Consider the following 24,818-nt stretch of genomic DNA (forward strand, 5'->3'; position numbering starts at 1 on the left):
ACTGCTGCCATCTAGTGCTCTTGCTAATGTATAACATTGTTGTAAAACTGCTGCCATCTAGTGCTCTTGCTAATGTATAACATTGTTGTAAAACTGCTGCCATCTAGTGCTCTTGCTAATGTATAACATTGTTGTAAAACTGCTGCCATCTAGTGCTCTTGCTAATGTATAACATTGTTGTAAAACTGCTGCCATCTAGTGCTCTTGCTAATGTATAACATTGTTGCAAAACTGCTGCCATCTAGTGCTCTTGCTAATGTATAACATTGTTGCAAAACTGCTGCCATCTAGTGCTCTTGCTAATGTATAACATTGTTGTAAAACTGCTGCCATCTAGTGTTCTTGCTAATGTATAACATTGTTGTAAAACTGCTGCCATCTAGTGCTCTTGCTAATGTATAACATTGTTGCAAAACTGCTGCCATATAGTGCTGCAGACACGTGCACACTCCTGAACTTACCTTTCTGCTTTTCAACAAAGGATAACAAGAAAACAAAGAAAATTTGATAACTGAAGTACATTGGAAAGTTGTTTTAAATTGTATGTTCTCTCTGAATTATAAAAAAATTTGATTTATATCCCTTTAAGTGTGATGGGAAGTAATTACTGCAAGTATCAGAGAGTGTGAAGGGTTAACAAATGGATCCATATTTCTAAACTGTTTTGTTATAGATGTAGAGTCACTCATTTGTCTGTTCCTTCTAAGCCCAATAAATCTCCCTCTTTTTAAAGGGCTGCCAACTTTTACTTGAGTTTCACACAAATGGCAGTTTGCATTCATTCAGTTGATCCCTGTACACATTTATTTCATAATCTTTGAGAGAGACAGGGGGAGGTATTTGTTCTGCAGCATGTGTTTATGGGTAATCAAAACAAGTATACATGTGTCATTAGATACAGACTATTGCAGGGTGTGACAGTCTCTAGTATAAGTACCTGGCAAGATAATGCGACTGACATTAATAGCATGTGTTCCTCTGTATATACTTATTGGGGGATAAGTGAATTAGTAAACATTAGTTCATGCATGGACCAACCCACTCACAATTATGGCTAAAACAATAATTGCATATTACTTGTAAACTAGTTTTATTAAATTAAAATGACATTGTACATAATATTAAATACTGACATGTTGGCATTTATTTTAACAATTGCATTCAGTATAATGTTTGCATAAAAAGTACACAGTTTTGTTAATCCACCTTAAATGAACAAAAGGCAAGAGACTGTGACAAAGACAGAGGCGTGGCTTGGAGTTAATAGCTGTCTAAGGAGAGAGGGATATACAATAACTTCTGGGGATACTTCTGCAGCAAGTGAAGCCTGTGCAGTTTACCTGACAGTGAGGTGGAAGGTAAGATAAATGATACAGTATATGCATTGTGCCAATGGTAAGAGGCAATAGAATGCTGTGGGAAGGAATCACAGGCTATTCACCAGAATGCCCCAGACCTGAACAAGTTCATTGGTCTGTCTGTGTTCTAAAGAAGTCCATTGTCTATATAGAGTCAGTAACTTCCCATAGCTGGAACTAAGTGTAATCTATGTTAAATTTCTTTAGTTTTGTTTCTTTACATTCGTTGTTGTTTACTGATTTTTAGTGAGGCAAATGTATGTAATGCTTGTTTAGTCTATTAAGTTTTTTCCTTGTAATTGTATTTATTTATTTCAACTGAATTACTGAAGCATTTTAATAATGTGTTTCTTGTAATGAATCTAATGTTTAAAGAAGGTGTCTGGGCCTGTAGACAAACGAACAATATAAAAAAAGAGCCAAATGATGCTATACCTGCATATATTTTTTTATATAGAAACATGGATAACTATAGATAACCCCACTTGTTCAGCTGTTTATATTTCTATCTGATTTAAAACTATGTTTATTTAATATGATAATATTATTCAGGCAGTCGATTATTGCCAAGTGAGTTCAAATCACCTTTAATGCACATCTTGGAAGTAAAAATGCATAAAAGTGTTCTATAATATATCCTTCCTCTCTCTCATAACAGCCATTAGATTCCATCCAAAACACAAACTCAGTGTATTGTGTTTAAAGGGACAGCAAACTTAAAGGGACACAGTATTCACATTTTACTATTATTATGTATATGGAACATCAGATTGTAAACATGTTAAAATATTTTTTGCAAGATAAAAGTAAAAGCTGGGTACTTTCCCATTATACAGGATGTCTGTGACAACAGATTACGCGAGTCAGAGAGCACGCACTGTAGGGGCAGTCACTGTAAAATGCTAGTGTGAGGGGGTAGTTAGAGGAACCAACTGAATCTAGTTAAAATACACAACTATAGTACATGCCCTCAAATGCCATCATATACATAATTAGTATGCAGGTCACATTGTGATCTCCTGGAAAACCATAAAATTATGTGAGAATTAAAATTGTGCAGCTACTGCCCTTTTCCTCAGCTCAGGCTGGGTTATCTACTCTGCCTGTGGCTGATAATGTTCTCCTACACAGTACGGCTGCCACACGCTCTGTGACTCGAGTATTCTGTTCTCCATGTTGGTGTGTGCCGTCCCAGGACTCATAAGGACCACTCACATCAGCACATGGACATCTATTTAAAAAAAATTAAAAAAAATACTGTAATAAATTTCTAAAAATTGTTGTGTATAGATACAAGTACCTTAAATAATATTTGTAAAGTACTGTATAGTTTAGCACTCTGATAGGCGCCTTCTAAACTGCACTGCTGGAAATCTTCTCCTCAAGCCATTTTTTTCAAGCTGTGGTTGTGCAGTCGGTGTAGCTAATGAGATCTAACAAACTCCCTATTGGCTTTTATTGCAGAGCATGTACAGAAATAAACCATGAATATCAAGGATTAGGTACTTCTAATTCTCTGTGTATCCCTGTACTAGAGAGCACACTGCATTAAAGTTTTTTTTAAAAAAGATGGGAACTTTCCTGTTATAACCTCTCCACCTCTGCTTTGGCTACAAAGGAGGGTATTTGTAACAAGTCTTGGTAATTATGACACTCTTTATTCAAAGAAAGATACAAATAATAATTATGTATAAAACATTAAAATAAAATAATTTACGGAATTGAATTCAGGATAAGAAAACATGGAATAGTAGTGTCATTATTAAAATAAAGATAAGCATATGGATGTCACATTATTGCCTTTTATAAAGGGGTTTGATTTACATACCAGATTAGATATGTTGAAGCTTATCAGATTTTTTTTTTTTATATACTAGATCACATTTTCATAATTATTATGCAATTTAAAAAAATATTTCACGTTAACTATTTAGCCGCAGGTTAAAAAAAAAAAAGCTTTTTATTATTATTACACAACTTGTTATTGCTCAACCTTAGAAGGATTAAAAGCTAAGTAGGCTCTGCCAGGCATAAAATCTGTAACCACCTAGGGCCCGATCCGATATGCAGCGTCGCCCGCAAAAGCTGACGACGCCAAATTTTGCGCTGGTTTGGTATCCTATATACGCCGTAACCTAGAAGTTACACTTGTATATTTCTGCCTTCGGTCGTAGTTTTTTGGCCCATAGACAGGTATACCAAACCAGCGCAGTTTGGTATCCAATATACAGCGTAAGGACTTATGTGGCGAAAATGGAGAAATCTTACTCTATTTTCACCTCGCCACAAATTGCAGGTGTAGTAAGCCTTACGCTGAGTATTGGAGCCCCGTAGCTCCCTAAACTACCTGCAAAATAAAACCTAACGCATGCGCAATGTCTATCTACCTGTCAACCGCAATCCCCCGCCGCAATCCCTAATAAAGTGTTTAACCCCTAAACCGCCACTCCCGGACCCCGCCGCCACCTACATTAAATGTCTAACCCTCTAATGTTATCCCCCCTACACCGCCGCCACCTACATTAAAATTATTACCCCCTAATGTGAGCCCCCTACCCCGCCGCCACCTATTTTAACTATATTACCCCCTAATCTAATCCCCCTACACCGCTGCCAACTGTTTTAACTATATTACCCCCTAATCTAATCCCCGGCCCATACACCGCCGCCACCTATATTAAAATGATTAACACCTAATCTAATCCCCCTACACCGCCGTCACCTATATTAAATGTATTAACCCCTAATCTAATCCCCCTACACCGCTGCCACCTATAATAAATGTATTACCCCCTAAAATACTAAAATATCCCTACCCTAAACTAAATTACAAATTGCCCTGAAAAGGGCCTTTTGCGTGGCATTGCCCCAAACTAACCAGCTCTATTACCAGCCCTTAAAAGGGCCTTTGCGGGGCATTGTCACAAAGTAATCAGCTCTTTTACCTGTAATCTGACCCCCCTACACCGCCGCCACCTATATTAAATATATTAACCCCTAATCTAATCCCCCTACACCGCCGTCACCTATATTAAATATATTAACCCCTAATCTGACCCCCCTTCCCCTGACGCCACCTATATTAACTATATTAGCCCTAATTATACTATATATATATATTATTAATATAGTTAATAATTAATATAGTTATTATATTATATATATATATATATATATATATATATATATATATATATATATATCCAATAACAGAAAGCACTCCAGAAGTCTTGTTAAGTCTTGTTAATATATCACCTTTAATCGTGAACGTTTTCGGGCTACAAACAGCCCGTCCTCAAACTTACAAGGTTAGTAAAACACTTACCACCCCACTGTGTTATAGACCGCCACCAAGACAAGTGCGCCACGCTCTCCGCGGTGGATGCGCCGCCCCTAGCGAGTGACGTCATCGCCCGCGGCAACGTGCAAAGAACTAAAAAACAAAAGGGCAAAAGACAACAGTAAATATATGCGGGCATAAAAGCAAAAAACTGCTGGGCACTGTAGTAATACAATAATAGGTTCACAGGTAGAGAAAACAGGTAGAGAAAACACAAATATCCTTAAGACAAAAGAAATGGTTGTCATGGTAACCAATAAACAATAAGAAAACATACAGCGTCCCAGGAAAATATGTGACTATAGGGCTCCACAAAACAAACAGAATTACCAATCTGGTAAACAATACTTATATGTTAAACATTATTGTGTGGAGTGGAGTCACATAGCCAGACATATGGGGAAAAGGGAGATCATATTACTGAATAAATCATGGCTCTCATTAACTAACAGCAATGACAAATGATCCTGGACTCCCCATGGCTCCGTAATGCAGATCTGGAAGCGGGTCATAGAAACACCTGCCAATCAAGCTGTGTATTCAGACCATAAGGAACTAGTGTGTTTAGTTCGAAAGTCCATTTCGCTTCTCTTTGTAGCAGTAATCGGTTTCTGTCACCCCCTCTGGATAGTGGAGGTACATGGTCTATGATCGTATATTTCAGATCCATGATGCTGTGATGATGTTCCAGAAAATGTCTGGCCACTGGTTGCTCAGATACACCTTTGTTAAGTGCCAGCTTGATTGCAGATCTGTGGTTTGCCATCCGTGTGCGTAAGTCATCACTAGTTTTTCCCACATAATAAAGCCCACAAATACAGTGCAAAAGGTACACTATATAAGTGGTAGTGCATGTCAATCGAAATTTGTGTTTATAAATTTTTCGTTTATGTGGATGGGTAAAACTTGATCCAGTGATTAACCCCCCACAGGTTGTACAACCTAGACATCGGAATACCCCAGGTTTTTTAATGTCCAGCCATGTTGAAGACTTGTAGCTACTAATAGGGTCAGTTTTGATAAGCCAGTCCCGTAGAGACCTAGATCTCTTGTAACCCACTCTTGGGGGATCAACCTTATACAAAGGTAATGATCTATCTGTCTTAACAATGTCCCAATGTTTATTTAGTATGTCCCTAAAGGGGCCTTTATCTCCAGTAAATGTTGTGATGAAAGTCATCCTATTATCCACCTGTTTGGGTGTGCAGGTGCTGTCCTGACAAACCTGGGCACGTTGTTCAATAAGTAATTTATCTGGATAGCTCCTGGCCTCAAATCGTTGCATCATCTCAGTGAGTTGCTCATCTCTTTTTTCTTTTTCAGAGTTATTTCTCACCACCCGAAGCAGTTGAGATTTGGGCAGCGCTCTCTTTAGCGGGGGAGGATGACAACTGGTGTAATGTAGCAAGGAGTTTCTATCCGTCTCCTTTCTATATAAGGTGGACTGGATCCTGCCATTACTGATGTATAGTCTTACATCCAAAAAATCAATCTGTCTTTTGCTGGTAGTCATTTTGAACTTTAATGCCGAATTGGCTCCATTCAGCTCCTGGAACCATTCATCCAAACTGGCTGCTGTGCCAGACCAGATTAAGAACAGGTCATCTATATAACGCTTAAAAAAGCGAATGTTCTTGACCTTGAATAACTCTGTGCCAAATTCCTCGAAGTGGGCCATGAATAAATTGGCATACGATGGGGCCATGTTAGACCCCATCGCCGTACCCTTCAGCTGTAGAAAAAAAGATTGTTCAAAGCGAAAGTAATTGGTAGTTAAACAAAATTCCAATAATTGCCCAATTACCTCAGGAGGAGGTCCAATGTATGGAGATCTGTGTAGATGAAATAAAACAGCAAGTAACCCCTCATCATGGGGGATTACAGTATATAGGCTGGTCACATCTAATGTGACCAGCCATATATCCTCATCCACCTCCCCAAATTGCTTGAGCATCTCCAGTAGTGCCATGGAGTCCCTCAAATATGATGGTGTATGATATACCAGCGGTTGCAGGAATTTGTCCACTAGAGTGGCTATAGGCTGTTGTATGGACCCTATAGAAGATACAATGGGCCTACCAGGAGGAGGTGAAATCCCCTTGTGTATTTTGGGGAGAGTGTACAGGACTGGGGTCCTTGGGTATGGAACCGCCAAATAAAGATAGGTATCCTTATTGATGAAGCCTTGTTCATAAATCAATTTGACATACGTGTCGAGTTGTTTCTTGAATAACTGTGTGGGGTCATGTGGGAGCGGTCTGTACGTATCACCATCCGCAAGCTGTGATAAAATCTCTGTCCTATAGTCCTTATAGTTTAGGATAACCACTGCCCTGCCTTTGTCAGCTTCACGTATAATTAGGTCTTTGTTCTCAGCAAGGTTTTTTAAGGTTTTCCAATCATCTTTAGAAAAATTGTTAAATGTCTCCTTCTGTTGTAATAATGAGTGACTCACATCCTCTTGTAATCGTCGCGTAAAGGTGTTTATACTAGCGTTGCTAAAATGAGGAGTATAGGTAGATTTTTTCTTTAATTGACTTTGGTCAGTCTCAGTTGCTCCAAATTTTTCTTTCAAAGATAATAATCTCTGAAATTTCTTGGTATCAATATAGAAATCAAAAGGGTCAGTTCTGGAAGTTGGAACAAAGGTGAGTCCCTTATTTAATATCCTAACTTCAGAGTCATTGAGGGGGTAATCACTCAGATTGACTACTATGTTGTTATTCTTCATTATTTCTGTATTGGTGGTTTTCCTCTTGTACCCCCCTCTCCTGATCCTCTCCCTCTCCCTCTTCCTCTTCCCCTGAAGTTTTTTTAACGTGTTGTTACCCCTTTGGGGTGTTGTATTTCTTGAGAGGGATTTTGTACTTGTTCTGTATCTGAGCCTGAGCCAGACCCTGAGCTTTCAATGGTAGTTAAATCTTGGGATTTATAATAGCGTGGCCGTCTCCTCCTGGCAATGTGCTGTCTCTGTCTCTCACTAGCAGACAATTGCCATAAATAGACACGTTTGTCTCTGTAGTCACTGATGACAGCTTCCAATTTCTTGTTTTTAAATTGTATCAGATCTGTTTCATACTTGTCAATTTTACTCTGCAATTTGTTCAACCAATCCTCCGTCTGATCAGCCTGTAACCTAGGCAAGTTTGGTACTTCATAGGCAATAATTTCTGCTTTGATTATTTGTAATAATCTCCCCACTTCTTGTATAACTAATAATACCAGGTCTAGTGAGCATTTGTTTTCAATGCTGCACCACCTCTCACAAAACACAGGATTGTTTCTTCCCAGAGTGGGCACATTTCTGATACGAAATCCCCTAGGGATAAAACCTCTGCGATAATATTCAGAGAGGTATGCCCCATGCAGGGTCAAATCCTTCTCCTTTTGTTTTAGCCTGAGTAAGTGGGTATAGATATAAGCTGGTTTATCCAGTGCTGGTCTCAGTGTTATCTTATCAAATAAGATCCCCTCTGCATCACCTTCCACAAACTGGAAGGTATTAGCTCCAGGTATAGCATCAATATCCCCAATGTCCTCCGCAATTATAGATGTAGTATCAGTAGTCATACTGTGTCAAAAGATCCCCAAACAGAATTGTAAGTCCAACACAGTAAGGAAATAACATCCAAACACTTTGCGATCGGGTGCAAGCAAAACAGTCAATACGTATACATACAAAGTGCACTCCAGATCCTCCTAGTACAGCTGCTTCGGGTGCTAACAAAAACACGATATATCCAATAACAGAAAGCACTCCAGAAGTCTTGTTAAGTCTTGTTAATATATCACCTTTAATCGTGAACGTTTTCGGGCTACAAACAGCCCGTCCTCAAACTTACAAGGTTAGTAAAACACTTACCACCCCACTGTGTTATAGACCGCCACCAAGACAAGTGCGCCACGCTCTCCGCGGTGGATGCGCCGCCCCTAGCGAGTGACGTCATCGCCCGCGGCAACGTGCAAAGAACTAAAAAACAAAAGGGCAAAAGACAACAGTAAATATACAGTAAATATATGCGGGCATAAAAGCGGGCATAATACCTTCCAGTTTGTGGAAGGTGATGCAGAGGGGATCTTATTTGATAAGATAACACTGAGACCAGCACTGGATAAACCAGCTTATATCTATACCCACTTACTCAGGCTAAAACAAAAGGAGAAGGATTTGACCCTGCATGGGGCATACCTCTCTGAATATTATCGCAGAGGTTTTATCCCTAGGGGATTTCGTATCAGAAATGTGCCCACTCTGGGAAGAAACAATCCTGTGTTTTGTGAGAGGTGGTGCAGCATTGAAAACAAATGCTCACTAGACCTGGTATTATTAGTTATACAAGAAGTGGGGAGATTATTACAAATAATCAAAGCAGAAATTATTGCCTATGAAGTACCAAACTTGCCTAGGTTACAGGCTGATCAGACGGAGGATTGGTTGAACAAATTGCAGAGTAAAATTGACAAGTATGAAACAGATCTGATACAATTTAAAAACAAGAAATTGGAAGCTGTCATCAGCGACTACAGAGACAAACGTGTCTATTTATGGCAATTGTCTGCTAGTGAGAGACAGAGACAGCACATTGCCAGGAGGAGACGGCCACGCTATTATAAATCCCAAGATTTAACTACCATTGAAAGCTCAGGGTCTGGCTCAGGCTCAGATACAGAACAAGTACAAAATCCCTCTCAAGAAATACAACACCCCAAAGGGGTAACAACACGTTCAAAAAACTTCAGGGGAAGAGGAAGAGGGAGAGGATCAGGAGAGGGGGGTACAAGAGGAAAACCACCAATACAGAAATAATGAAGAATAACAACATAGTAGTCAATCTGAGTGATTACCCCCTCAATGACTCTGAAGTTAGGATATTAAATAAGGGACTCACCTTTGTTCCAACTTCCAGAACTGACCCTTTTGATTTCTATATTGATACCAAGAAATTTCAGAGATTATTATCTTTGAAAGAAAAATTTGGAGCAACTGAGACTGACCAAAGTCAATTAAAGAAAAAATCTACCTATACTCCTCATTTTAGCAACGCTAGTATAAACACCTTTACGCGACGATTACAAGAGGATGTGAGTCACTCATTATTATTACAACAGAAGGAGACATTTAACAATTTTTCTAAAGATGATTGGAAAACCTTAAAAAACCTTGCTGAGAACAAAGACCTAATTATACGTGAAGCTGACAAAGGCGGGGCAGTGGTTATCCTAAACTATAAGGACTATAGGACAGAGATTTTATCACAGCTTGCGGATGGTGATACGTACAGACCGCTCCCACATGACCCCACACAGTTATTCAAGAAACAACTCGACACGTATGTCAAATTGATTTATGAACAAGGCTTCATCAATAAGGATACCTATCTTTATTTGGCGGTTCCATACCCAAGGACCCCAGTCCTGTACACTCTCCCCAAAATACACAAGGGGATTTCACCTCCTCCTGGTAGGCCCATTGTATCTTCTATAGGGTCCATACAACAGCCTATAGCCACTCTAGTGGACAAATTCCTGCAACCGCTGGTATATCATACACCATCATATTTGAGGGACTACATGGCACTACTGGAGATGCTCAAGCAATTTGGGGAGGTGGATGAGGATATATGGCTTGTCACATTAGATGTGACCAGCCTATATACTGTAATCCCCCATGATGAGGGGTTACTTGCTGTTTTATTTCATCTACACAGATCTCCATACATTGGACCTCCTCCTGAGGTAATTGGGCAATTATTGGAATTTTGTTTAACTACCAATTACTTTCGCTTTGAACAATCTTTTTTTCTACAGCTGAAGGGTACGGCGATGGGGTCTAACATGGCCCCATCGTATGCCAATTTATTCATGGCCCACTTCGAGGAATTTGGCACAGAGTTATTCAAGGTCAAGAACATTCGCTTTTTTAAGCGTTATATAGATGACCTGTTCTTAATCTGGTCTGGCACAGCAGCCAGTTTGGATGAATGGTTCCAGGAGCTGAATGGAGCCAATTCGGCATTAAAGTTCAAAATGACTACCAGCAAAAGACAGATTGATTTTTTGGATGTAAGACTATACATCAGTAATGGCAGGATCCAGTCCACCTTATATAGAAAGGAGACGGATAGAAACTCCTTGCTACATTACACCAGTTGTCATCCTCCCCCGCTAAAGAGAGCGCTGCCCAAATCTCAACTGCTTCGGGTGGTGAGAAATAACTCTGAAAAAGAAAAAAGAGATGAGCAACTCACTGAGATGATGCAACGATTTGAGGCCAGGAGCTATCCAGATAAATTACTTATTGAACAACGTGCCCAGGTTTGTCAGGACAGCACCTGCACACCCAAACAGGTGGATAATAGGATGACTTTCATCACAACATTTACTGGAGATAAAGGCCCCTTTAGGGACATACTAAATAAACATTGGGACATTGTTAAGACAGATAGATCATTACCTTTGTATAAGGTTGATCCCCCAAGAGTGGGTTACAAGAGATCTAGGTCTCTACGGGACTGGCTTATCAAAACTGACCCTATTAGTAGCTACAAGTCTTCAACATGGCTGGACATTAAAAAACCTGGGGTATTCCGATGTCTAGGTTGTACAACCTGTGGGGGGTTAATCACTGGATCAAGTTTTACCCATCCACATAAACGAAAAATTTATAAACACAAATTTCGATTGACATGCACTACCACTTATATAGTGTACCTTTTGCACTGTATTTGTGGGCTTTATTATGTGGGAAAAACTAGTGATGACTTACGCACACGGATGGCAAACCACAGATCTGCAATCAAGCTGGCACTTAACAAAGGTGTATCTGAGCAACCAGTGGCCAGACATTTTCTGGAACATCATCACAGCATCATGGATCTGAAATATACGATCATAGACCATGTACCTCCACTATCCAGAGGGGGTGACAGAAACCGATTACTGCTACAAAGAGAAGCGAAATGGACTTTCGAACTAAACACACTAGTTCCTTATGGTCTGAATACACAGCTTGATTGGCAGGTGTTTCTATGACCCGCTTCCAGATCTGCATTACGGAGCCATGGGGAGTCCAGGATCATTTGTCATTGCTGTTAGTTAATGAGAGCCATGATTTATTCATAAGTAATATGATCTCCCTTTTCCCCATATGTCTGGCTATGTGACTCCACTCCACACAATAATGTTTAACATATAAGTATTGTTTACCAGATTGGTAATTCTGTTTGTTTTGTGGAGCCCTATAGTCACATATTTTCCTGGGACGCTGTATGTTTTCTTATTGTTTATTGGTTACCATGACAACCATTTCTTTTGTCTTAAGGATATTTGTGTTTTCTCTACCTGTTTTCTCTACCTGTGAATCTATTATTGTATTACTACAGTGCCCAGCAGTTTTTTGCTTTTATGCCCGCATATATTTACTGTTGTCTTTTGCCCTTTTGTTTTTTAGTTCTTTGCACGTTGCCGCGGGCGATGACGTCACTCGCTAGGGGCGGCGCATCCACCGTGGAGAGCGTGGCGCACTTGTCTTGGTGGCGGTCTATAACACAGTGGGGTGGTAAGTGTTTTACTAACCTTGTAAGTTTGAGGACGGGCTGTTTGTAGCCCGAAAACGTTCACGATTAAAGGTGATATATTAACAAGACTTAACAAGACTTCTGGAGTGCTTTCTGTTATTGGATATATCGTGTTTTTGTTAGCACCCGAAGCAGCTGTACTAGGAGGATCTGGAGTGCACTTTGTATGTGTATGTGTGTGTGTGTATATATATATATATATATATATATATATATATATATATATATATATATATATATATATATATATTAACCCTAACACCCCTAACTTAATTATTATTCCAATAAATCTAAATAATATTCATCTTATTAACTAAAATATTCCTATTTAAAACTAAATACTTACCAATAAAATAAACCTTAATATAGCTACAATATAATTAATAATTACATTGTAGCTATTTTAGGGTTTATATTTATTTTACAGGTAACTTGGTATTTATTTTAACTAGGTACAATAGCTATTAAATAGTTAATAGCTACCTAGTTAAAATAATTACCAATTTACCTGTAAAATAAATCCTAACCTAAGTTACAAATACACCTACACTATCAATAAATTAATTAAACTACAATTATCTAAACTAAAATATACTTAAATACACTAAACTAAATTACAAAAAATAAAAAAGATTACAAGAATTTTAAGCTAATTACAACTAATCTAAACCCCCTAATAAAATAACAAAGCCCCCCAAAATAAAAAAAAATGTCCCTACCCTAAACTAAATTGCAAAAAGTAATCAGCTCTATTACCAGCCCTTAAAAGGGCCTTTTGTGGGGTATTGCCCAAAGTAATCAGCTCTTTTACCTGTGAAAAAAAAAAAACAACCCACCCTATCCCCCTTAAAAAAACCTAAGTCTAACCCCCAAGTGCTCCTTACCTGTTCCAGGCGGAGAAGTCTTCTTTCAGGCGGCGACCTCTTCTTCTTCCAGGAACCAGCCGGCGCGGAGCGCAGGAGTTGAAGACCGATGACCGCGGAGCTGAAGACCGTCCTCCCTGGAACTGAAGACCGGCGATGCTGGAACTGAAGACCGGAGCCATGGAGCATGGAGGATCCTGTTCATACGATCGCCGACGTACACTGAATCGGAATTAGAATAGCCAATAGAATTACAGTAGCTATTATTCTATTGGCTATTAAAGTAGCTTTTATCCGATTGGCTAATTTGAATTTGAAGGCTCAAATCAGCCAATAGGAATTCAAGTGATGCCATTTTTAATCGCGTATCTTGAATTCCGATTCAGTGTACGGCGGCGATCGTATGAAGAGGATCCTTCACGCTCCATGGCTCCGGTCTTCAGTTCCAGCGTCGCCGATCTTCAGTTCCTGCATCGCTGGTCTTCAGTTCCAGGGAGGACGGTCTTCAGCTCCGCGGTCATCGGTCTTCAACTCCACCGCTCCGTGCCAGCTGGTTCCTGGAAGAAGAAAAGGTCGCCGCCTGGAAGAAGACTTCTCTGCCTGAAACAGGGCCTTCTCCGCCAGTCTTCAAGACAGGTAAAGAGCACTTGGGGGTTAGACTTTTTTTAGTTTTTTTTTTTAAGGGGGGATAGGGTGGGTTTTAGAGTAGGGGTGTGTGGGTGGTGGGTTGTAATGGGGAGGGTGGTTCTTTTTTTCACAGTTAAAAGAGCTGATTACTTTGGGGCAATGCCCCACAAAAGGCCCTTTTAAGGGCTGGTAATAGAGCTGATTACTTTTTGTAATTTAGTTTAGGGTAGGGAAATTTTTTTTATTTTGGGGGGCTTTGTTATTTTATTAGGGGGTTTAGATTAGGTGTAATTAGCTTAAAATTCTTGTAATCTTTTTTTATTTTTTGTAATTTAGTTTAGTGTATTTAATTATATTTTAGTTTAGATAATTGTAGTTTATTTAATTAATTTATTGATAGTGTAGGTGTATTTGTAACTTAGGTTAGGATTTATTTTACAGGTAAATTGGTAATTATTTTAACTAGGTAGCTATTAAATAGTTATTAACTATTTAATAGCTATTGTACCTAGTTAAAATAAATACCAAGTTACCTGTAAAATAAATAAAAACCCTAAAATAGCTACAATGTAATTATTAATTATATTGTAGCTATCTTAAGGTTTATTTTATAGGTAAGTATTTAGTTTTAAATGGGAATATTTTAGTTAATAAGATTAATATTATTTAGATTTATTGCAATAATAATTAAGTTAGGGGTGTTAGGGTTAGATAGGGTTAATATACATAATATAATAGCTATATTAACTATATTAACCTTAATATAATTAGGGTTAATATAGGTGGTGGCGGTGTAGGTCGATCATATTAGGGGTTAATATAGGTGGCGGCGGTGTAGGGGGGTCATATTAGGGGTTAATATATTTAATATAGGTGGCGGCGGTGTAGGGGGATCAGATTACAGGTAAAAGAGCTGATTACTTTGTGACAATACCCCGCAAAAGGCCCTTTTAAGGGCTAGTAATAGAGCTGGTTACTTTGGGGCAATGCCACACAAAAGGCCCTTTTCAGGGGTATTTGTAATTTAGTTTAGGGTAAGGACATTTTAGTATTTTAGGGGGTAATACATTTATTATAGGTGGCGGTAGTGTAGGGGGATTAGATTAGGGGGTAATGTAGTTAAAATAGGTGGCGGCGGGGTAGAGGGCTCGCATTAGGGGGTAATAATTTTAATATACATGGTGGCGGTGTAGGGGGATTACATTAGGGGTTAATAATTTTAATGTAGGTGGCTGCGGTGTAGGGGGCTCACATTAGGGGGTTAGACATTTAATATAGGTGGCGGCGGAGTAGGGGGATTAGATTAGGGGTTAATAATTTTAATATAGGTGGCGGCGGTGTAAAGGGGTCAGATTAGGGGGTAGTACATATAATGTAGGTGGCGGCAGGGTAGGAGGCTCACATTAGGGGGTAATATAGTTAAAATAGGTGGCGGTGGTGTAGGGGGATCATATTAGGGAGTAATATAGTTAAAATAGGTGGCGGCGGTGTAGGGGGATCATAACTGCTTTATCAGGCTCGCCAGAATCAGGCTCGTTCACAAAGACCGCTGCTCCATAACCCTGTCCACCTGCTCTTAGCAGGCGGACAGGAATCGCAACAATTCAACCCGATTGAGTATGATCGGGTTGATTGACAGGCCGTGAGTCTGCAGGGGGTGGCGTCACAAGAGCTGCTGGTGCAATGTTAAATGCCGCGAGCGTATTGCTCTCCGCATTTAGCGAGGTCTTGCGGACCTGACCCGCACTGTCGGATCAGGTCCGCAAGACCTTTGATAAATAGGGGCTTCTCAGTTCTAAATAAGGACCTCCCAACATAATAAATGGCTTATTAGACAGTTATATTGTTAAATTTAAAATAACATTAACAGTCGTTTTATATATAAAGCACAGTATGTGTGTATATATAGGACATTTAAAGTTTATAAAACCCTTGTATCAGTGTATTTTGTAGTGTATTTAGTTGGCATTAAATAGTAAAAAAGTGAAATATAATTAAAAGTAGAGGAAATCCTTAGATGAATAACAGAATACACATTAGTTCTTGGCAAAGCAGGAGAGTAGTCGGAGGAAAGTCCAAATATCAGCACCAGTAAATCTGTCCATACATCAGAACAAGGGGAAAAGACAAACTGATAATCCATGTTACAGCTCCAGAAGTCCTTTACCAGATAATCAGTCCTGCAGTATAGCAGGTAAGGGTCAGACAAAGAACAGAATCCACATGACCTGCTATGCTCGCTCGGTAATGGGAGAACAGTCCTAGAAAAAACTTGCTAGGGTCTTTATAGATAATAACCAAGCCCTGAAATCTAGACAGAGAAATGTAGACAGAGATGACCTTCTAATACCTCTAATTCAGTCTTGGCTCCAAAGGTTAGCAGAGGTTATGTAAAAAAAAAAGCTATGCTGTTCATAGCATGCATACAGACAACTCCAGGAAAATGTAGAAGACAGAGCACGTCAGCAGAGCTGGCAGTGCTAAGCCGAATGCGTCTTAGTGCACCCCCGACTCTTCACAGCAGCACCTGTCTCTGGAATAGTGAGCTTCTTACACGCAGTCAAGGACCCGACCACAGGTAAGTGCAGCCAGTAGAAGAGTGCCTGTTTGGGAAGAATTATGCCAAGAACTGATCTCTTCACAGATTCTCAGATCAGCAACCTACAGAAGGTGCCAGCTAATAGGGGGTGACAACTTTTTACCACATGGTAATCTTTTTGTGCTCAGGGACAGACTGGGACCAAAAATAGGCAGAGCGGACCACTACTCCCTCCTTTTGTTATTAAACCACCCCCCAAAACTGACAAGTATAATGTACCAATTCAATTTACAAAAACATTTAAAGTTTATAAAACTCTTCTGTCAGTAGAGTTTGTAAATTAGTTGGCATTAAATAGTAAAAAAGTGAAATATAATTAAAAAAACAGAAGCTTTTGAAGTTTTACCTTTAAATAAATAACCAGCCATGACACAGCAAGGCAGTGCACAAATAATAATGATGGTGACTGGGCAGGGCTAAGGCAACCAGCCCCAGCTCGTAACTGGCCTTGGCCCATCGGGCCCTATGCTCAGTCTGGGCCTGCCTGTGCTTGAACTCTTTGGGGTCCATTTATTAATGTGCGGATGGACATGATCCGATATAGCGGATCATGTCCGCCGCACATCGATAAATGCCGACAGCATATGCTGTCGGCATTTATCATTGCACCAGCAGTTCTGGTAAACTGCTGGAGCAATACCACCCCCTGCAGATTTGTGGCCAATCGGGGTGTCAATCAGCACAATCGTATTCGATAGGGCGGATTGCTGTCTGCCATCTCAGAGGTGGCAGACGAGTTAAGGATCAGCGGTCTTAGGAACTGAAGCAGAGTGGGTCTGAGGCAGCATCCGCTGCTTCTAAAAATAAACCCCATAGTGTAAACCCAGTAAAGGTATTTTTAAATGAATTGGCTGAAATGTTCTATATTACGCTAAATGTATATTTGGCAAACCTAATTCTGTGCATAAAGTTAAATTAATGGTGCTCTTTACAATTGTATGATTATTTACATAACTAAATAAACATTTAATTAAACACTAATATGTGTGTGTGTATGTATATGTGTGTGTGTGTATATATATATATATATATATATATATATATATATATATATATATATACGTAAAATGGATTATGTTGTTAATTTGAGCCTGATTATTTTTAGCTTTTTTTACAAAGCCAAGTTCTCAAAGCTATCACACTGCTTTATCTATATTTCAAATCTAAGAATACGCCCAGATAAAATGTGTATTTGGCATCTGTCTTCTAGTAAATCCTATAGGAAACAATAGACAGTGTCTGGAAACTTGTATGATTGTCACCCTCCATGAGCTTAAAGCATGGAGTTTTGGAATTTACTGTGGAAGCAACCCTTCTACTTAGAAGCTGGAGATGACTGACGTCTTGACCAACAACAAAGGGAAGATCTTTTCCGTGAAAGATGATGCACCAAGGATGTTTTGCCCCTTTTTGGTCTAGAAGCTCTTCCAGAATGTGAAATAGTACAGAGATTTCGGCTAACACAGCAATCGATTATGATGATTTTTAATGAAATACAGGACTATTTAGAATCTGTGGCCTTCTGAACAAGAGCCATTCCTAAATAGTAAAAAATGCTGGCTGTGTTGAATTTTATGACCACAGGATCTTTCCAGTCAATGTCCAGTGCTGTGGTCGGTATGAATCCACCAACCTTCTCCAGACACCTAAAAACAGTTTTAGAGGCCATGTACAGTATTTTCAAGCCTCATCTTTATCTTCCAGAGACACTGGATCAAATGGAAAGCAGTTAAATTACCTTTTTTTTGGATTGCTGGGATTTCAAATGTTTAAGGGGCCATAGACTGTACACATATTACATTGAGATCTCCCAGATAGAGAGAGAGGAAATGTTCTGCAACAGAAAACGTACAAATTGTTTATGATACTCAACGCATTATAAGTGTACCTGCTGGTTTTCCTGTATCCTGCCACAACTTCTATATTCTGCAGCAATCTTGTCTGTTCACAAAGTTTGAGAATAATGAGATGCCAGAGGGATGGCTATTGGGTAAGATTTCTATAAACTATTACTGTTATGTCTTTCGTTATACTGTTAAGTTGACTAATTAAATAGGTTTATTTTAATTAGTAGTAATTTTAACCAAAATATATTTGGCGACAAACTTGTCATCGACATAACAATGCTATTTTTTTTTTTGTTTGTTTAGGGGATGATGGATATCCGTGTAGAAATTGGTTATTGACTCCCATTAATAACCCAAGAACATCAGCCGAAATTAAGTATAATGAAGTGCACTTAAGCACTAAAGTTGTATAGAGCACACATTTGGCATACTATAGAGAAAATGTAGGTGTCTTGATCACTGGGTTGGGATCCTACCGTTTTCACTGGAAAAAGTGACACAGATCATCATGGGGTACTGCATACTGCATAATATTGCGATGCGTCAAACAGGTGGGGAAGAATTAGAAGTGCCTTTAAGCACAGAAGATGAAAATGACATATAAATATTAGAAGAAGCAGCAGAGACGAGTGCAGTGTTCAGTGAGAAGTCAACTAATAGCGATACTATTCCAAAACATTTTTTTTTTTTTGTTTAAAAAAAAAAAAATGCTTTCCACAACGCAGATACATTGATAAAGTTGGACTGTTTTTCAGGGCACTTGAAGGTTCCTGGATATTTCCACTAAGGTTCACTTCTATTTGGTGAGGGTTTAATATATGGGGGGCCTATGTATACACTTTTATAACTTTCCAGTTTACTTCTATTTTTAAAGTTGCTCCATTCTCCTGGTGGCATTTGTCAAAAAAGCAAAAATGCACTACTGGGAGCTAGCTGAACACATTCGGCGAGCCAGTGACAAAAGGCATGTATGTTCAGCCACCAGTCAGCAGCTAACTCCCAGAAGTACATTGCTGCTCATGAACAAGCCTAGGTATGATTTTCAACATAGGATACCAAGAGAAGGAAGCACATTAGAAAATGGAAGTAAATTAGAACATTGTTTAGAATTGCCTGCTCTATCTGAATGATGAAACTTTAAATTTTGACTTTACTGTCCCTGGCAGGTCAGGCTTGATTCATGAAGTTCTATGACATTGAGCAGAAAGGGAGTTAACCTTGGAAGAAAACACATTACCATAGAAGAATGAATGGATTAATGGAAGGCTAATGTATCTAATAGAGGCAGGTTTAAGGATTAAATCTATAATGGGTTCAATTAAATGTGTAGACTGGCTGGAAATGCCTGATTTAGCCAACAGTTTGAAAAAGCAAAGCCTTTTGTGAAAGCTGCTTCAGATTAACTTTTAATTTAGGATCCATAAAGAAAGTAAAATTAATTAGTTAAATAAGTAGGTACAACATGTTTATCTATTTATATGTCTAAGCAGGGTTCCGGAACATGAATGATATATTAAAGCCTACTATATTGAAAAAAAATGATTGCATTTGGCAGCGAAACAGTGGCATGAAATATACAAAAATGGGCCTAGATCAAAACCTTGGGTTGTCTACTAAAAATGTTTTTTTATAGGTAAAGGAGGGGGGGGGGGTCAAGCCTCTGAGTGATAGCAATAATGCTAAAAATTCTTCAGTATTTTGGGCAAATTTTTCTCTGAAATTCCCAGTAGCAACGGGGGTTAAATCATGCTCATGTGGTTTGTGACAATCATGACAGTGCGAGTGTAACTTACAATCAAGTAATAAAAAGGAGATATGACATCACGTCATTTGTAGATGTTTGTGTCCTGAAGTGAGTTTTCCTGCAGATCCCTTTTAGCTGTACATGATATCACCACGTAGTGTGTGTGTGTATTTTTATATATATATATATATATATATATATATATATATATATAGTAATGTATGTAAATGAATGCAGCTTCTCCAATAGGAGTGAATGGAGGTTTAATGAATCAATACCATATGTTAACAAACCTCTAGAATATCTCCAGTGGCCATTTCAGTGTGTTTAACATATGTGCTAAAAAATTAGACTATCAAGTGCCTTGAGGTGCCGAATTCGATAAGCCAAAAAAAGCTGTTCAACAGTGACCCAAATGTGTATTGTGATCACCGAGTACTTTTTGGCTCTATAGAGAAAATATAACTTCCCTCCCAAAGGTCCAAAAACCCATTTGCAGGGGAAAGAATCAGACAAAAGTGTACTATTGTGATTGAGCTGAATTGAAAAATATCCGTTTTGGTCAAAAAGGAGCCAATAACTCAGCTCCCGATAGATTGAGATCGAGGACTGTATCAGTAAATGAAGGAATTAAAACAAAGTAAAAAAATAAATATACATACATACTAACATTTATATATTTGCAGAATAATACAAACATTTAGAAGCCAGATGTTAACTTGTATTCATTTGTCTCCTGGGAGACCATGTTTTATTTACATTAATTGCAAAGGGTTTTGTTAAGGTTTATATGTAAATAATAATGAGCTGTGTATATTCTGTGTTTTGCATTTTTCATACGTAAATGATATTTTATTCCTCAGGTCGCATTATCCGCTTGTCGCCATAGGATGGCAGAGAAAGAGGCAAGCAGACTGGAAAAAGAACATGTTCATAAAGTATATGAGAGGATTGCTCCTTACTTCAATGATAAACGATACAAAGCCTGGCCAAGGGTGCAGGAGTTCCTCTTAGCCCAGGAAACTGGAAGTCTAATTGCAGACATAGGTAACTCTCCTATGTGTATATAATGGTATCATTAGTCTATATTGTTTGAATTGATAATGTGAAAGTATTTTATATAGAAATCAAATGAACAAGGGAAGTTTACATTTAAGCTTCTGTCATTTTTTCCTAGAAACATGAATTTTCCTCTCTAGAGAATAAGGGCCAGATTACAAGTGGAGCGGTATTTCATACTCCCGCTCATGTGCTAACTTAGCTAGAAGTAAGCTTTTTGCACGTGTCGGGTAGCACTCGTATTACAAGTTAAAAATAAACAGTTTTTGCACAAGCACTAATCCAATGCATGCAAAAAGTCCCTAACAGAAGTAAATGGAGCAAAAAAATTTGGAAAAAACACCCTACTTTCACACAAACCCTATCACATATTCTCAAGTGCGCTAATTCGAAATGAAAATATGAATATTTCACATTCCAATTTACTTCACATAGCAGAATATGTTCTATTTATTCATAAATATACATTTCTATGTAAATATATACACAGTGTGTGTGTGTATGTATATACCAGTATATAGATATATCTATATAAATATGCTTTTTCATGTATTCATCTACTATATGCACTTATATATATGTCTACATATGTATTTGTGTTGTCTGTAAATACATATATAAACACATATATATAAAAATAAATATATATACACACACACACACACACACACACACACATATATATAAAGTTTTAAAGTTGCAATATAAATTGCGCAAAAGCGATCACGTTTACTTTCAACTTGTAATCCGAGCGATAAACCCGACGCTCAAACAAGCAGGGGAGGGGGGGAGGCAGTGTTTGGGAAGGTCATTTAGAAGTTTATTGCAGTAGTTAATATGTGACAAAATATGGGAAGGAATTAGTCTTTATTCTGATAAGACCGGTATCTAAAAATGCAAACATAGCCATTGCCATATGTGTGAATATATAACTGATGGAACGACATTTATTAAATCACACAGTACAGGAGAGACATTCCGTTTGTCTCAAATAATTACTCGTGACTCCACATATGTTGTGTACTGTATTTCCTGTATTTGTGGCCTACAGTACATAGCACGCACATGGACTCAATGAAGTAATGGATACTGGTGCCTTCTAATATTTTTTTTAGCACAGCACTTTATTATAGTCTGGTTCTTTTTAGTATATAGCACTACACATTTTTTTTATACAATATCACTATATATATATATATATATATATATATATATATATATATATATATATATATATATATATATAAATGTTTTATAATACTATGCACTTTTTTTCATTATATTCTTGTTAGTAATTATCGCTCTTATAGAGAGATTATGTGGCCTATATCGATTCACTTTCATATTTTTAAATTAGGATTGAATACAAATTAATTGGTTGAGGGACCATCATTTTAATACACCACTTATATACTATATATATTTTTTTATTAGTTTCTCAACATATTTTTCATTAAGCTAATATGCACTATGTTACACTTTTTAATTTATTAGTTTTATTTCACCAGATTGGATTTAATCAAATAATGATCACACATAGTATTATTATTTGATCGGTAATATAATTATATCCCCATTTTGATATATATAGATCATTTTATAGATCAGATATAGTTCAAGACAGACAACATTGGTCCTCCCGGACATACCGTTACATGTGATACGATTACCATCGTTAGACTCTCTTTATAATATACATAGGCATATACATAGTGAATTGTTATCTTTTTAAGATGTGTCAGCGTAATTTTAGTTTGGAATTTTTCCGCATCATAATCCATCGTAATTCTTAATATACAACATTTATGATTATGCACATCTTAATCCTATTGAGTACATCTAGACCGATAGTTCGCACCCTTAATTCTGAGTGAGACACGATTGGTCTGGACCGTACCCTTATGCGTGACACTATGGCCTATACGTCACTAATGTGGTTTGGTCTTACATTAGTCATTCCAGCACAAATGTAAATATTGGATCATAGAGTCATCTTGTATCAAGATCCTCATAGCTTAGATAGATACTTTTTTTTTTCTTCCCTTATTTGGCAAGGACATTTTAAGAGATTTATATTGGGTACAGTTAGATACTTTTTCTCCAAATTGTGCAGGTATATTCAAGCAGTTTTCACTGCAGGTTGAGATGCAGGTTTTTTATGGATGTTTGTTACAGGTAACAATGTTTGCTGTATATGACGCATAATGTATTACATATAAGATACTAGGTATATTGTTTAATTTTTAAACTAGATTTTATGTGAGCTTAGATAATGTTTTGAAACTAGGAATATGACATTTAATAGCTCTGTTTCAAACTGTCATTGTCATAATTGCTAATTAAGATTATACCTGTGTATTTAGGGATTGAACTTCCTTCTGATTGGTAAATTTCTGTTTAAATAAGACTCCTAGTGCTGTGAGCACTTTATGCCTTAGGAAGACTCGCCAGAAACACGTGCCCACAAGCTCCATTCGGAGCTTGATAAATGGGCCTCATAGGGTGAACCAATGATAAGAGGCATATATGTTTAGCCACCAATCATCAGCTAGCTCCCAGTAATGCATTGTTTCCCCTGAGCCTACCTAGGTATTCTTTCCACTGAAGGATAGCAAGAGAACGAAGCAAGCTATATAACTGAAGTAAATTTAAAATAAGCTTTTCAGGCCCACTCGCACAAGGCTGAAACACTCTAGCTCTGAAGCTATTTCCACAGCTTTATAAATGGAGCCTTTTAATTTGTATCCCCTTCTAGTTTTGCATACATGTCTTTCTTTATCATGACAATAAAAACAGAGCATATATTGAGATGAACTTGCCAGTTAACATTTGCTGAGAAAAACAAAGAGAAATGAAGGCATAAAATGCCTTAAGAATATTAGGGCATCCAGACATGCTAAAGAAATGTCCCTGGTGAGCCCACTCACCAAGACCGAGGGACTCATTTAAAAACGTACAAAATAAAAAAACATGCTTTATTTTCTGTTGTAAAAGGAGTTTCACTTTTGTATTTAAAATAATTTCATGTACAGTATAATTTCAAAACTGTAAATACAGTTTCTTGCTGTGTACTTAGAATTTGATCACATAATATGAATAAGTGCATGTTGTTTGATTTGCAATGAGTGTTAATTTTCCTAAGAATTATACTGTATTGTACGTGACTCTCCTTCACATACAGAAATGTAGAGTAAGCCTCTTAGCGAGATACCACAGCTGTCAATATAAAAAGTGCCATGATAAGGATCTTTATAGTGCTACTTTTTAGATAATCTCCCTGATATATATAATACAGTCATAGGAATGGCCAAATGTTTCTGTCTGATCCCTGGATGTACTTTTGACCTCCTCTAATATGATTTTGTATTGATGCACAATTCTCTCCGTTTAGCTCCTTCCTTACGAATAACACTACACACTCCTACAACCCCTGAACTAGTTCTAACTGTACACAGTTTATTGCTAAGACAAATTACACAAAATGATGCGTATACACTGACCCTACAGACAGCTCCTTACCACTCGGCAAAGACTACAAAAACTCTCACACATACACACTTTTATACCAGAAGCAAAAACCCCATCCTGAGCACAGGTGCAAACATAGCAGCAATCACGCCGCACTAACAAGCAACCTAAACAACAGTAATCCCCCTCACACACACATGCACTTACACACTCACATACTCACACACACACTCATACTCACACACACACTCACACTTATATCATTATAACTGGCACAGGTATCGCATGGTGGTAACTTCACAGCCCTAAGAGGAGAGGAAAGCCAATCTGTTTGTG

General features: G+C 38.0%; 1 protein-coding gene and 1 long non-coding RNA gene across 2 annotated transcripts in view; both read left to right on the forward strand.

Moving 5' to 3' along the window:
* The first annotated feature begins 1,282 nt into the window (after positions 1-1,282).
* Positions 1,283-19,998, forward strand: LOC128654494 (uncharacterized). The gene is made up of 3 exons (XR_008401463.1): positions 1,283-1,358; positions 17,575-18,354; positions 18,515-19,998. It is a non-coding gene; the product is annotated as an uncharacterized LOC128654494 (long non-coding RNA).
* An 18-nt stretch (positions 19,999-20,016) lies between these two features.
* The window catches only part of LOC128654493 (probable tRNA methyltransferase 9B), a 67,820-nt gene continuing 63,018 nt past the window's right edge, over positions 20,017-24,818 (forward strand). The window contains exon 1 of the mRNA XM_053708447.1: positions 20,017-21,002. Coding sequence (XP_053564422.1) covers positions 20,846-21,002 — 157 coding nt within the window. The 5' untranslated portion in view covers positions 20,017-20,845. The remainder of the gene's footprint in view (positions 21,003-24,818) is intronic.

The sequence above is a fragment of the Bombina bombina genome, chromosome 3 (genome assembly GCF_027579735.1).
Source record: "Bombina bombina isolate aBomBom1 chromosome 3, aBomBom1.pri, whole genome shotgun sequence".
In the NCBI taxonomy this organism is placed as follows: Eukaryota; Metazoa; Chordata; class Amphibia; order Anura; family Bombinatoridae; genus Bombina; species Bombina bombina.